Source organism: Pundamilia nyererei, unplaced genomic scaffold (assembly GCF_000239375.1).
Source record: "Pundamilia nyererei isolate P.nyererei 1_Seehausen unplaced genomic scaffold, PunNye1.0 scaffold00004, whole genome shotgun sequence".
Classification (NCBI taxonomy): domain Eukaryota; kingdom Metazoa; phylum Chordata; class Actinopteri; order Cichliformes; family Cichlidae; genus Pundamilia; species Pundamilia nyererei.
The window spans coordinates 5,246,413-5,260,682 of NW_005187405.1; the positions used below are offsets into that span (position 1 = coordinate 5,246,413).

Here is a 14,270-nt window from a genome sequence, read left to right on the forward strand (position 1 = left end):
GTCCCTCCGATATACAACTGCCTTTCTTTGTAGTCTTATCTATTTTTTTATTGAATTACAAAATCCAACATATGAGATGTTGCAGTACTGCACGCATGCAGTACAAAAACCCTGCCAGCATATTACATTATGGGAATGTACCATATATACTGTGCTATAGCAGTTTCTAACCATATTAATGGTGGGTCCTAAAGCTCACCTTCCCCCCTTCCCTCTCGCTTTGTTTCCTTTTTACAGGGTAGTGAGTTTTGTGTTTGTTCGCATAGGCCAAAGCTTTCATGCCTACTTCCATTACAAGATTGTCAAAATTCACAATCCCTACTGCTGGATTAAACCCACCAGGGGTGGGACTGCCAACTCATAATATGATTTCCCCTGCGGCTGGAGAGAGAGGGAGGGAGGGAAAGCAAGGCACGATTGAGGAAAGAATATAAAAGAGAGAGAGAGAGAGGGATGCGAGAGAGGTGAAACAAAAAGGGATGGAGGGCAGTTTCAAGGGGTAACTGAAAAAAAACAGTTACAGATTTCAACCAAGGGCTGTTGGATGGAAAATAGAAACAAGGGATTAGGTGGAAAGGCCCGGGGGGATGGGAGAACACAACAGTGATGAGACATGAAGGAATGGACAGACCAAAGGAGGATGGGAACACTAAAAGCAATAAAATAAAATTAAGATGAGCACTTTTTTTTAACTTACTATCCTTAAAAGGCCTTGAAAAACAAACACACAAAAGCATCTTAACATCAGATTTGAGACTTAGTGCCTGGCTGGACCAAAGGATATCTCCCTTGAGAACACCTTAAAGGAGAAAACCAATTACTGTGAGAGGGGACAAGATTAGAGTTCAGAGTACCTGAGTTTACAGCAGGAATTAGAAAGAGAAAGGCTTTTGCTTTTTGGCTTTGAACCTGGCCCTAGTATGGCTTCGCGAAGGGTTATTCAGGAAAAAAGAGTTTAATGGCTCATCCATCTAATAGCCAATAAGCTTAAGACAATCCGCTCGTTTAATTTGGTATGGGCTTTAAACCCCCAAGAAAACCTAAATCCATGCAGTTTTCTCCCCGTTTTTACAGACATTCAAAGCTAGAGGATGGTATTAGTGAGATTTGAAAACAATTATTTCCAATCAAGATTTCACAAGCAAAACCCTGAAAAATAAAGAGTGTGCAAATATGTATCTAAAGCATAAATAACTCTTTATTCCTTCTGTTCACCTCACAAACACACGGGGATTAGGCGAGACTCGTGCACTCTCGCTTCTGAATGGGTAGATGTCACATGGTGCTGAACTACATTATCAATCCCTTGTTTTGCTTTTCTGGCACTGTATGTGATAAAAAACAATCAAAATTCAACCTCTGAAGCACCATCGTAGACGTCGTCAAATCACATTGATTCAAATGTTCCAGCAGAGCCATTAACCAATGAAACGATGGTACGCAAATGTACTGAGAGTCTGGTTGCCTGGGCAGTTGATCATTGCGGTGAATAATCAACCTGTTGAACAATCGAAGCTCAAATAGCTTGCCTTGTGATTCCACTCAAGGTACACTCCAGCCACACACAAACACACACACACACATATCAGGAATGCCCAAAATCAAGAATCGCATCCATGTGTGTCATGTTTGAGTCTGCAAGCTTATTTAATGGTAAAAGGACTGATTATTATACAGCACTTTTCTACACTTTTCATTGTTTTTATGTCTTTGTATGTTATAATTTTGGTCTTCTTCTTAACCAATGGTTGACAGGCCAACAACAGCACTAGCGAAGGTAGTCGTGGCGACAATAAATGGTTACCTGTAGACAACAGTCTGCAAAACTCACAGCCAGCTGTGGGAAGGACTATTGCAGAACCATACTGGATATGTTTCACTGTACTTTCAGCATCTGTGGTGTAGTCTGACATAAGGAGGAGTGTCAATTCCATTCATTTAGATTCAGACAGGTAGATTGTACCTTGGGGATGAAGCTAATCTCCCATCCATCGAAGGAATAGTAGAACGGTTGCCAGTGGACCTCCACTGATGTCTCTGTCATGGATTTGAAGACTAAAACATCTGGACTTGAGAGATCTGAAGGAGTAGAGACATATCATTGTTCTTCAGTGAACCAACAGTCCATAAATCACAACTGTCTAATGCTTAAAAAACTCTCTTCTTTCTCTTTTTAAGTTTGGATACGTGAAAGTTTTCATAGTTTTGATGATATATAACTCACTGAAAAAGAACAGCTCATTCTTTAATTTTCAAAGTGCTATAATTAAATGTTTCCCAACAATCTTTCCAGAATATCTAATTAAACCCTTAAAATTAAGTTTAGCAAAAAAATAATGCCCAAAATAAATCATATTCTAGTGGAAAAATGGATCCATCAGAGTAAAGTGCCCTGAATCTAATTTATTAGTAGAAATTCAACTTAAATTAAATTCAGTTGTTGTTGAAATTGAGAATAATTTTACAAGCCAAGCCAGCACTAATAGCAATACACTGTATGTACCTAAACGTCACCTAATACACCGATCATACAATATTTTGCTTCCAGTGGAAGAAAAAAAAACTTATTCAGGGTTTTAATGCTTGCAGAGTGTTGGTAAGCGTGAAAGCAATTGGTGTATTTCAATATCAGGTGCAAGGACCCGGCATTAACACAGTGTGTGTGTGTGAGTGACACTAAGCAGTTGTTACAGGTGAAAATCACAAGCAATTTGCACAGACAAGCAAGTGGTATTCTCACTCTGTTGACACAGAGAAACATCTTTGGGAGGACTTGACAAAAAAAAAAAAATCGTGATAGACACTGTGTGCACATTTGTTAATGTAGAACTGCACGTGCAATAATCCAGGAGCCCGGGGATATTGCGTGAAGGTAAATTGAGATATTAAATTGGGAAACAAAGATGCTTTCAGGCTCATTCTGTTGCACCACAAGGGAACATTTTATAAAAAAAAAAGAACAAAAAAAGAACAAAAACATATGATTGCACTTACAGGTCCAAACAGTAATACTGGCAGGAACGCTGATAGTGTTGTTAATGACAGCGAACACATTGATGTTGTACTCCATGCCAGCTTGGAGCTCCAAGATAGTGCAGGTAGTCGTGTTGCCTGGAATCCTTATCTCTAGCTGCACACCTGACAGGGAGACAGGTGAAGAGATATACACCGATACATGGATGCACTGCTTTTTTTTTTTTTTTTACAAAGAAATAGGAGATGTCGATGCTTTCAAGAGATTTCGAAGCAACGGGAAGTTAACTCACGGCTGTCCTGCTTTGAAAGGTCAGCGTGGATCTGTACTTACCTCCGGGGGTGCTCGGTGTGTAGGTCACCAAGAAATCTGTCAGCACAACTGACCCCTCCCACTCCAGCTCGATGGTTTGATCTGTCACCCCTCGAACTTTCAAGTTCATGGCGGGTGCAACTGTTAACGAAAAACAGAAAGCAAAACAACAAATTTGAAATTTTTTTTGTACATTTGTTTTTGGTGTAGCAATGAAAAATACAAATCTTACACTAGTAATCTGCTACTGTAATAAATGTGTGATAAAAAAAAAACCTTAACACAAAGAAAAACACTGAAAAATAGGCTTGAGTGGTACCATCTGTCTACCAGCAGCAGAAAGATGAGCAGCCGGACAATCTGTCCCTTCATCAGGCTGACACTGAAGCAGAAAGTTACAGGATTAAAATAGTTGTCATCAGCTTAGCGGAAGGAAATAACTACTGTTTTAACATGAAGATTTAATTATTATTAATTGTACGGATTCTTTTTTTAAGTAACATTTGGAACCATATTAATTCTTACAAAAAGAATTTTTTTATTTGTGTGATTTGAACAAGTATCTGTGGAGATTACTTCAGTAGATGCCAAAAAACAAAACAAAACAAAAAAACGACGAAGAAAAAAATGTTGTGCGCCTGCGGTGAGGTGTGACTCACAAGAATGGCAATCTGTCTGCTCTGTGAGATGGGCGAGCGACAGATTGCTTCCAAAAAACGTTTTCTGTGTGGATTCGCCTACTTTAATCAGAAAACTGTGAGCATTTAGTAATCGAATTAGTATAAAGGCTGCAATTTGCAACAGAAGGTTCACATTGCATATGTCATTATTTCAGTGTCTCGCACAGAGAGCGGTCAACCAGGTTGCGTATCCCTTGCTGTAATCCTTTGGTGAGCCAGCTTAAGCGCAGCCTGTCCAGTGAGTTAAGTAAGCCTGACATCCAAACTCTACAGATAAAAGATAATTTTACATGAGAGCTGTTGCCTTATCAGCTCAGCCAGATCAGTCAAAGGGCTAGAAAATGTTAAGGTGGTTATTAATCATGCCGATTTTAGAAGAGACATTAAAGTCTTACTTGTGGGCTTCGCAAGCTACTTATGTAGGAAATATGAGAATTTGTGTATTTTTGAAGCATTTCTGCAATAATCATTGAAGGTCCTGTGAAAAGGCTGAAACTTTTTAAAAGAAACTGGCTCGCTATAGTGGATTATACTGTGAGTGGAGTTTCTTTGGTGCACGTTCAACATAGCCAGACTTCAAACCCCAGTCAGAAAGGATGTTAGTTAGTTATCATCTTTCTTTGTTAACCCACACGTTGTCCTTCAGGCTCTGTGCGTGCTCCGATTTAAAGGAGGTGTTTGACCCATCATTTGACTTTTCTTTCTCACAAAGTGGATCGATTCAATGCAGCCTACTTCAAGTCAGAAACACCGGCAGACCAACAGGTGATGGAGATCTATAAAGAATGTGAGGAGTGTAACGGCAAAACAGAGCACTAGTTGGAAATAAGGTAAGAAAGCAATGCTGACGCTTGATCGGGTCTCTTTAGATTTGTGGCAACAAAGTAAAATTCATCCGTGCAACATTCTTGGTAATAACTATCCTCCTGACAGACTGATCAGTTTTGTAGTCTGTGTTCTGGCAGCAATTTCAGGACTGTACAACTAAACTGATGTTGAATTAGTACAAAATGTAAAAACATATCCCTGCACTATTTGTATCACATTTGTCTCATCACGCGTGCAATTATTCCACATTTCCTTTGGTGTTATTACCAACATATGGCTAAACAAGCTCAATGTATAAACTGTATCTATTCACCAGAGAATATAAATCACACTTATACCGCCGCCGAGGAAAAGAATCACTGAAAACATGTCACTTCCACTCAATTTACACTAAACTAACTAAATGATGCCTTAACTGAACACTTGCTTTGAGTCCGGTTATGTTTTAAGTTACAGTAAGAAAGACACAACCATTCATGCATGTCTTTGACGTGTAGGAGGAAGCCAGGGTACGCAGGGGGAACACAAAAGTGCAGAAAGGCTGCAGATGTGATGGGTTCAAACTGGGCAGTGTCTTGCTGTGAGGCAACAGTGCTAACCACTGCACCACCATGTCGCCAGCTGACTTTGTGACAACGAGAACTTATAACTCATTAATCACGGTCTTTGGTACTCTGCTATTTAGCCTGTATTTGTTTAGATTTTAGAACATTAAGTATGCAATTTCTCTTTTTCTAATCTAACGTCAGATATGTTAACTAACAGCATTAAATACACTGACACTGAAGAAATTTAAAAAAACTGATGATCCATGGTAAGCTGTGATGCACTCCTTTTTTCTGGCCCATTACATCCTTACAGTGAGTTACAGCTTTTTTCACCAAATTGGCTATTAACTGTTTTTTGCTTTGTATGAGATAATATCTCAATTTAATGTTTTCTTTTTTCTTTTTAAAGAAAGCAGTGATGTAATTAAGAAAGTGCACATGCTCCACTGCTTATTGAGCTACATGCATACAAATAGGTTGTACAGCTAGTATGACCAAATTTCCTGCATCCAACTGGACCGTTGCAAAGCCACAGTTTGATTTAACGTTAAGCAATAGTAACTAGGCATGTTGAGCTTTCAGAAGAGGGGGAAATTCAGAATGTGTGCAAATGAAACCTGCAAATCACATATACTGTTTTAAAATATTCAGCTGACAAATTAAATAGTGAATGTGGCTTCCCAGCACAAGTGCTTTCTCTCATTCATTTCAGAGATTTACTATTATTTCCTTCGGAATGTCTCTCATTGACAGTTGAAAATGCCATAAATTGACACGCTGGGTACTGGAGCAGCACCCGACAGGGGCGGGACTTGGCTAAAGGTCAGAAGCTTTTATTTATTTTTTTACATTTTTGTCTCATACCGCCACCCGTGCATTTCACGCAGGCTGACAAGACGTCATCATCATCGAGTGGCGAACCTATTTTGTGGTAATGGAGTATGAGTAGAAAATATATTTATAGATTATTAAGATCTTGGTTAAGAAAATGTTCTTACCCATAAGGCAGGCAGTAATTATTATATTTAAAACTTTTGTTTGTGTTTTAATTATCCCGAAGTCACGCCTAAATAGTGCTCTGTTAGTTTAGACACTGTGATTAGAGACAGATGTTAGCCAGGTAGCCTGTCATACTTAGAGACAGCTTATTACACCCATCTCATATTTGAACAGATTGCATTGTTAAAGCGAATCCCAGACAGTAAAAGAATCCAGTGCTGGGTGCAAGAAATCCTGAACTTGAGATCATCAGGTCGTAAACCTAAGAGGTGGTGCTGAATGCAAATGTGGAGCCATAAAGAAAGACCGTCCACAACGCCCACAGGCAAACACAACAAAAGGGGAGGGGGAGACAAGTGAAGGACATAAAAGAGGTGAGACAAGACAGATGATACAAACAGTTTGACTTGGGGGGGAAAAAAACTGTAGGATGGGCTGGATGCACAGAAGACGCAGAAGAGGAGAAAGAGATCTGCTGGAGAAGAATAAATAATTTAACACTGAAAAACAACTAAAAGTAAACTAGAGCAAAAAGGATGAAAGAGAGAAGGAGATAAAAGAGAATTGTGATGGTGTGAAAAACAAAACTCTCCCCACCCCTGTGATACAGGACACTACAGCCGATCAGTGAATCCCCCACCGGAAACCCTTGGGCACTTTAGTAGAATTTTCCAGCACTTTCTCACGCACTCGACAGATGGGCCCATCCTGTACAGTGGCTAGATCATTTCAGAACTGAGGGACAAATCCTGCAGCATTCACTTAACGAGATTTATTTCGTCAGTTCAACTTGTCAGGTATATAAAGGGAATGATAAATCAAAGAAGGGGCAATAATCCACGGGACAAAAGAATAGTGACTGAATAAGGTCATGCAAGAGATGAATGGATGAACTCCTCGAAAGCAAAGGCATACAATACTATGCAAAGGTCTCAAGCCACCCCTCATTTCTTGATATTTTCCTTCCGAGAAGCCAGACTTTCTTCGGACATTTCAAAGTGGTCTTGGGCAGTAGTTCTCCAGAGTTTCTGATTTCCTTTGGTTGTTGCCTACTTTTTCACTCATTTTTAGTCCACTCCTAGTACCTGAGCATTTTTAGAGGAATGCTGTTTTGCTTCTTATGCCACTTAACACTGACCTATGAACCACTCAAGAACCACTCCAGCTCAAGGGATAAACAACTGTGTCTATATATACAACTAAGCAAAGAACTGAATTTTCTAAAAGTATCTAAATGAAGGATGGCTCAAGACTTTTGCACAGTACTGTAAGTACAGCAGAAGGTCAGGGGTAGAGTGATTAACAAGGTTACTCAGAGAAGTCTGTCAACAGTATTAAATATTATTCACTATGTGGCCATGTAAAAGCTCACTATCAAACACTTAAGTTGGGTAAGCTTTTGGTTAATTTTATTTACCCTGATGAGTGGTCTAACAGAGGATTGGTGCATTCAGACATCCCATCAACATTTCTAGTTGGTGAAAAACCAAGAGTGAATGACAGGCAGCACCAACCAACCTTGGATGGCAAAGTTTACTGATAGTTTCACGCTGTTAGGAACTAATCGCCTCTCTTAAAACGATCCGCAACATAAATCACATATTTCAAAGTACACTGCTTGAATCACATGCACTAATTAAAATGCTCAAGGTTTTTGTCTTCTTCAGCTTGTATTCTTCTGAATGTTTGCTTGAGAAAGGGCAAGTTGCTGAAGGTTGTTGAAGAATCTTGCCCGGAGTGTTTAAGTCTCATTAAGTCTAATCAGTATGCTATTATAGGCAGATATAGCAGTATCCACTGAACTAAGACCCCGATGGTACAACTTAAGCACACAACGAAGGTCAGTGCATCATCAGAGAAGGAACTTACCTTCAGGCTGCTATGTGTAATGGAATTTTTCATATAAATCATGCTTAAATGACTAAACTGCATGTTTTACTGTTAATTATAATATTTTGGAGTTTCTGTTGGGTGGAAAAGAAAGGACAGATGATTTTTAGGAAGCAAATCGCGACAGATATTTTGAAGATACAGTACAAGATTGTTTTCTTCCTCTGGCTCAGAGTAAAAGACTTACTGCTGCACTTTGAATGATCCAAACAAACCAATATCTCAATAATAAATCAAGCTGAAGTTAAACAGACTGAGTTATCAGACTCACAAAGCCTGATAATCGTGAATCACAGGCGCGACTACCAGCTGAAATGTGATAACTGCCAACACAGACAATGCTGAATAAAAAAACAAAAAAACAACAAGCACAAAAAATTTCTTTTGTGTTGTTTTTACAATAGTCATTGATAGAGATGCAAATAATAATTTTGTGTTGCACATACAAAAAGAGCTAAAAAAAACAAACAAAAAAAACAAGCTGAAGCACAGTTTCAGTCAAAACCATAAGAACGATGTATGTTCTCACCCTGCTGAGGCTGTCCGTGAAAGCAACACGTGAAAAAAAACCCCACCCGCACAGCTGTCAGCCGATTGTGACAATGCATTACTGTGCGATGAGGCGAGTGTCACATTCCTGCCAAAATCGCTCGAGCTGTTAATCATAATATAATTGTATGGAGCAAAGCTAGTCTTTTAACAGTAGGCTTGTTTTAACTGGGCTGCTGTAAGTAACAAGGCCATGCTTTTGACTCATGAAGCCATAAAACTGACTGATGCTGAATGGGGCAATAAAACAAGGAAACAACATCTATAAGCAGACCACAGCACCTAACTCTAAAAAAGAAAATGTACACATGTGGCTTCCACTTTGTCCTTTTACAACACACATCCATTAAAATAGTTATATACATTTTTAAAAATCTATAATATTCATATAGTTTAATGGCATAATAAAGCTATTACAGTTATGGCGCATAAAGCCAGCAGCAACAGCCCTTAATATTAAAAGTACAGCAAAAGGTGATGCAATTTTGCTTGTATGATGTCAATAAGAGTGAATTTATTTCACACCCATGCAGCAACATGCTTCCTCTTGCCTGGAAATGTTAGATGACGTGCTGCGGCAGCTTCTCGAGCCACAACTCCCGCCACGCAGGCTCTGCGGCTGTTCTAACCTGTCAACATCCTCGAAATGAGGATCCACGACCGTCACGCGCAGGTCGGGTAAGCGGTGAGGCCCGGGCCCCGAAGCTTTATCATAGCGCTGATATGATGAGAAATGTAAATGTCAGTTGTCACCACTGCAGCACTCAAAGGATGTCAACAAAGCAAGAGTGTCACTGTCTCTCCACAGTGGCGTCGGGACTCATAGAAATGATCGTGGAGCACTTCTGCTGTATGGCTGAATGTCACTTTCCTCCGGGTGATTTTGGCTTTTTGGGGGGAATGTATTTTTATGTAAAGATATACTATTTCTTACTGCACGCCTGAAACATCCAATTTAAATTCAACAACCTCCATTATTTCTCGTAGCGGGAGAATATAGGCCACCATTATTGAAGCAAAAATACATGCCGCTTTCTCCAGTTTGTGATAACGTGAAACACTTAAGCCTGTCACCCTACAAGTCTCCGGTAATTGAACTGCTTCGTTTGGTATTCAGCAAACTATCCCCTACAAGCGCTGCCTATTTTGGTCTCTAATTACAAAGAAATAGGCAATTCGGTCTCCCTCACTTGGTGTAGATATTAAATGGGTGGGGTAGGACCGAGACGCCTTAGTAATATGATTTTGGATCCCTGCCTTTCTATCACTCGCTCTTCTGTCTGTCCCCATCCGTCACCACGTTGACAGGCCTCTTAAATGGCAGAGGAGGATCTGATATTTTGGCGTGGAGAGCTGGCTTTGAACAAAAGCGGCTCAAAAAAACGTCTTAGCTACGGCTAATATGACAGCTCTCCCCCAGATGAATGTGACTTTTGACAAATGAATGCTGTTACACCTTTGGCTGTCCAGCAAGTCAGGCACCCCACCACCTCCATTTGAAGCACAGATGGGTTTATTTTTCAGGTGTGCTTTCAAACCTGTGAAGTCTACTTCCTATCCAAACACTGCACTAGGTTGTTGCATTAACAACCTCTTTTGTTCGTGCACGTGTTCATGCAAGCTCTCTGCGGCAATCACAGATAGTACTGGGTATTTACAGGAAGCTTTAAGTTTCTGTGTTATGTTCCACTTAATGTGGAAGCAGTCAGTTAATACATTTAAGACAGAATTCTGAAAGTGAATTACGCACATATTTGATCACGGTTTTAGTCAAATAAGAACAAAAAGCCTCTTAAATGTGATGTTTTGCAGTTTTCCACTGCTTTATATAAAACTGTAAGATTTACATCTTTAGGTTTAATGACCGATAACTGATATTGCTGTTTCTTTGAGCTCAGGGAAATTGTGATGGCCTTCAGGTAATTTAATTAATTAACTGAATAACAATGAAGTTGCAGCCCTAGCTGTATGTGGGGCAAATATGTAGGACTTCTAAAATCTCTAGCTGGATGTAAAATAGTGACTAAAAATATCTACTGCTGGTAGTTTGTTTTTAACAAGAGACAATTTCTTATTTTCCTTTCTTTCTTTTTTTTTTCTTCTTAGATCTCTATAGAAATAACACTGATATCCTCTTTATAAAGATACTCGTCTGAAACATGTCACATCAAGCATGGTTATGAGATACATAACCAGAACTTAAAGAGGAAAACTTTATCATGGTACACTCAGGAAACACTGTTTACAGATTGTCTGTACACTGAAGTTGATTCTTGTTCCTCTGAAATGGTTGTTTTGGAGACAAGGACTAGTTCTGCGACCCCACGCAATCAGTCATTGCCTCAAACGATTTTTTGGTGCAGTAAGTCTGAGAAAGACCGCCAACTGTGCCACACAGTGCCAACTGTGGCACGCGTGCCTAGGGTTGCCAACTCCTGCTGTAACTGGACTGAACTTCAGTTGGGAGAACTGAGATAATCCATCCACAATACGAGGTTAGTTATCAACATACTGCTGCATGGGCTGAGCTGTAGTTACATCGTAAGGTTTTAAAAACTGAGCTTAGCAGTAATAAAAACCGAGAGAGGCCGACAGTGATCACAGACTGTTTTTAGGGCCTTGTTGAGATTAAATGGAACAAGATACAAAGCTTTTAACACATGTAAAAAACACAAAAGCCTTATTAAAGGCAGAGTAGTTTGGGCCCGGAAGCAGGACTCATTACGTCATCACTTAAAGACCGAATAGAGTCACTCTATTAAACATTTTAGCTACAATTCCATAAAAAAAATGCCTCATTTGTAAAGAATTCAGTCTAATCTGTCTGTGGGTCACGCAGTGTTACTATAAAATCTGCTTAGACTGGATTTCTGTTCTGAGTGTATGATCCTGGTCACACTGATACCAAGTGTTAAGAAAGACATCTCCTTCTCCAAGAGTTTCTGCTCTAGGAAATAGAACCACAAACGTCAGACCAACTGCTTTTGGTACTTGCCAACAGGCAGACGATCAAAGCGATCAGTGGAAGATCAAAATTAGCAGCCTACCAGAGTTGCAGTCATCTCCAGCATATCCATCCTGACAGACGCAGAAGCCCTCCTTGCAGATTCCCTTCTTGCTGCAGTTGTTTGCACAGTAGACGAGCGAGCAGTCCTCTCCCACATACCCAGGCCGGCACTGGCACGTCCCGTTTATGCACAGCCCCTGGTCCGAGCAGTCATTGAGACACCTTCCGACCATGCAGTCTTCACCTGTGAACGACTCCTCACAAACGCACTCCCCATCGATGCACAATCCGCGGCCAGAGCAGTCCGAAGGGCAGCGCGGCTCCGAACAGTTGTCACCTCCAAAGTCACGGTCGCACACACACTCCCCTTCAACACACACCCCTTGACCGGAGCAGTCATTTGGGCAGCGAGGCTCAGAGCAGTTTTTGCCGGTCCACCCTTCCTCGCAGATGCAGCTGCACATATCGAAGCTGAAGCTGCCGTGGTTGCTGCAGCCTGGGACAAAGTCCAAACGGCCTGAAAAGACAGATTGAATCGCTGAGTACTTGATTCAAGTACAAAACCTCCCACACACATCTTTAAAGTGGGAGTTTGAAAAGTTAGGGTCACATTACTTTGTGCTTTTTTTGATACCTACCTCAAGTAACCACCATGAAATACATAGCATATTTGAAGAAACATATCAATTCAGTATAGAATAAAAAGTAACAACCAATCAGTTATCATTTAGTCAATGTGGTCAAACAGCCCTGATTAAAGAAACAGTAGTTAAATCTAAAATACTCCAACTTTTTCTACTTTGCCTTTCCCATCCTCCTATTGCTCTCGCAGGCTAAACATGTCATCCTCTTTCTGATTCTGATCGTGACTGCTGGAGATAATCATATTCTCACAGTGGAGATGGAGCGTTTTCAGAAAATATTTGACGGGGGGGATGGTGTCAATGGAGCAAATCCTTTAGCCATAATAAATTCTGTAACTCTATCAGTTGCAGTCCCCTCATATTATAACGGCAGCATCTCTTGAATAGACAACAAATTTTTGCCAGTAACAAAGGTTTCTCCACACATTTCAGACTGTGAGCAAGACAAAAAGAGGAAGAAGAAGAAGAAGAAAACCCACCTTCCAGCATCAATATTTTACTGGCGTCTGTCTTTTCTTTTCTGCCTGGTTTACAGTTCATGTAATTCTTTTCATAACGCAGTCTTATTTCTTTGCATTTTTGCCTCAAAAAGCTCTCTGCAACACCACGGTCTGTTTGTACAGATGCCGAGGGGATTTATAGACAAAAACTACATTCTACAAGTTTGTCTATAGTATTTGTTGTCAGTGTTAAACAGTACTCACCAATGGCCGAGCTCTCCCCGCAGCATCCGGATCCACACTGAGCTCTGAGCATGGAAACCTCTCTCTCTAGCATCTCCACCCTGGTGGCAAGCTGCTGGATTGTGGCCGTTGCTGGACAACCGCACGCTGCTTTGGGGATATTGATGCGGTGTGTAAATGTCACCTAAACAAGGAGAAAATTTTTACAACTAAGTGCATCCATTAGATAAAAGAGTCACCATGAAGTAGAAATGCATCTTTATATAACATCTTGAGGAAATCCCGAGTATATGCACACACAAATATCTCCTTTCAAGGTGTTTTTATTACACAACCAAGAGGTGCTTAGAAACATTATCATTCATTGGGAGTCGTGCTCATGGCTTCCACAGATAGCTCTGTGATTCACCCTTTTAGCTCTGTTTTTGTGCTACTCTCTCCTGATGTAAATAGCTGTCTCTTTAGCTGCAAAAAAGTCTCTGCTGTATTCACCAGATAGTTGCCAGCTCTGCTGTTTAATGCTGAGCAGGTAGAGTGGGTTTTTAGAGCTTTATTCCCCAAAAACAGTTGCCTGCTGCAGCAAAAAATCAATGCTATGAGAATGACGGGAGCTTACCAAAAGAGTTGTTGGCCAAATCGCTAGAAGATAAGCTAGACTAGCTATAAGCTCTGTAAACCCAGGGAAGCTGTGGATTTGGGTGATAATTCTCTGTAGGTTTATCACTCTGAGCTGCAGTGTTCACATTATGAAATGTTTTTTCACATTGTCACGTTCTCATTCTAGCATTTTAAACTTCTAATTATTTATAATGGATGAGTCGGCAAAGACTGTTGAGCTGCATTTCATGCTCCAAAGCCTGAAATAGCACTAATTATATGACTTCTTACCTTGTGTGTGCTTGTGTAGAATCATTTAGAAACAAATATAATTCATGGATAATCATAAAGCTTTAGAGGTGTCCAGGTGAGACGTAAATGAAGGCCACATTTAAAGGACAGATACAGATAGGGAACAGATCCATCGTGACAAAGTTATTAATGTCTGGCCATCTATTTTTTTCCCTTCCATTCCTAGAGTTTCTCAACAACCCCCTTCCTTTTCTTTATTAGCATTGTCATTTAATTACTTTAATTAACTTAAATAATTAACTATATA

General features: G+C 40.1%; 1 protein-coding gene across 3 annotated transcripts in view; it reads right to left on the minus strand.

The window, feature by feature from the left end:
• Nucleotides 1-14,270, minus strand: part of tnr (tenascin R (restrictin, janusin)) — a 198,729-nt gene that overhangs the window by 58,293 nt on the left and 126,166 nt on the right. For all 3 annotated transcript variants that reach the window (XM_005721309.1, XM_013912896.1, XM_013912893.1), the window contains exons 7-11: nucleotides 13,136-13,298; nucleotides 11,828-12,304; nucleotides 3,308-3,427; nucleotides 2,995-3,138; nucleotides 1,964-2,079 (exon numbers count right to left, since the gene is read on the minus strand). In XM_005721309.1, the coding sequence (XP_005721366.1) occupies nucleotides 1,964-2,079; nucleotides 2,995-3,138; nucleotides 3,308-3,427; nucleotides 11,828-12,304; nucleotides 13,136-13,298 (1,020 nt within the window). The remainder of the gene's footprint in view (nucleotides 1-1,963; nucleotides 2,080-2,994; nucleotides 3,139-3,307; nucleotides 3,428-11,827; nucleotides 12,305-13,135; nucleotides 13,299-14,270) is intronic.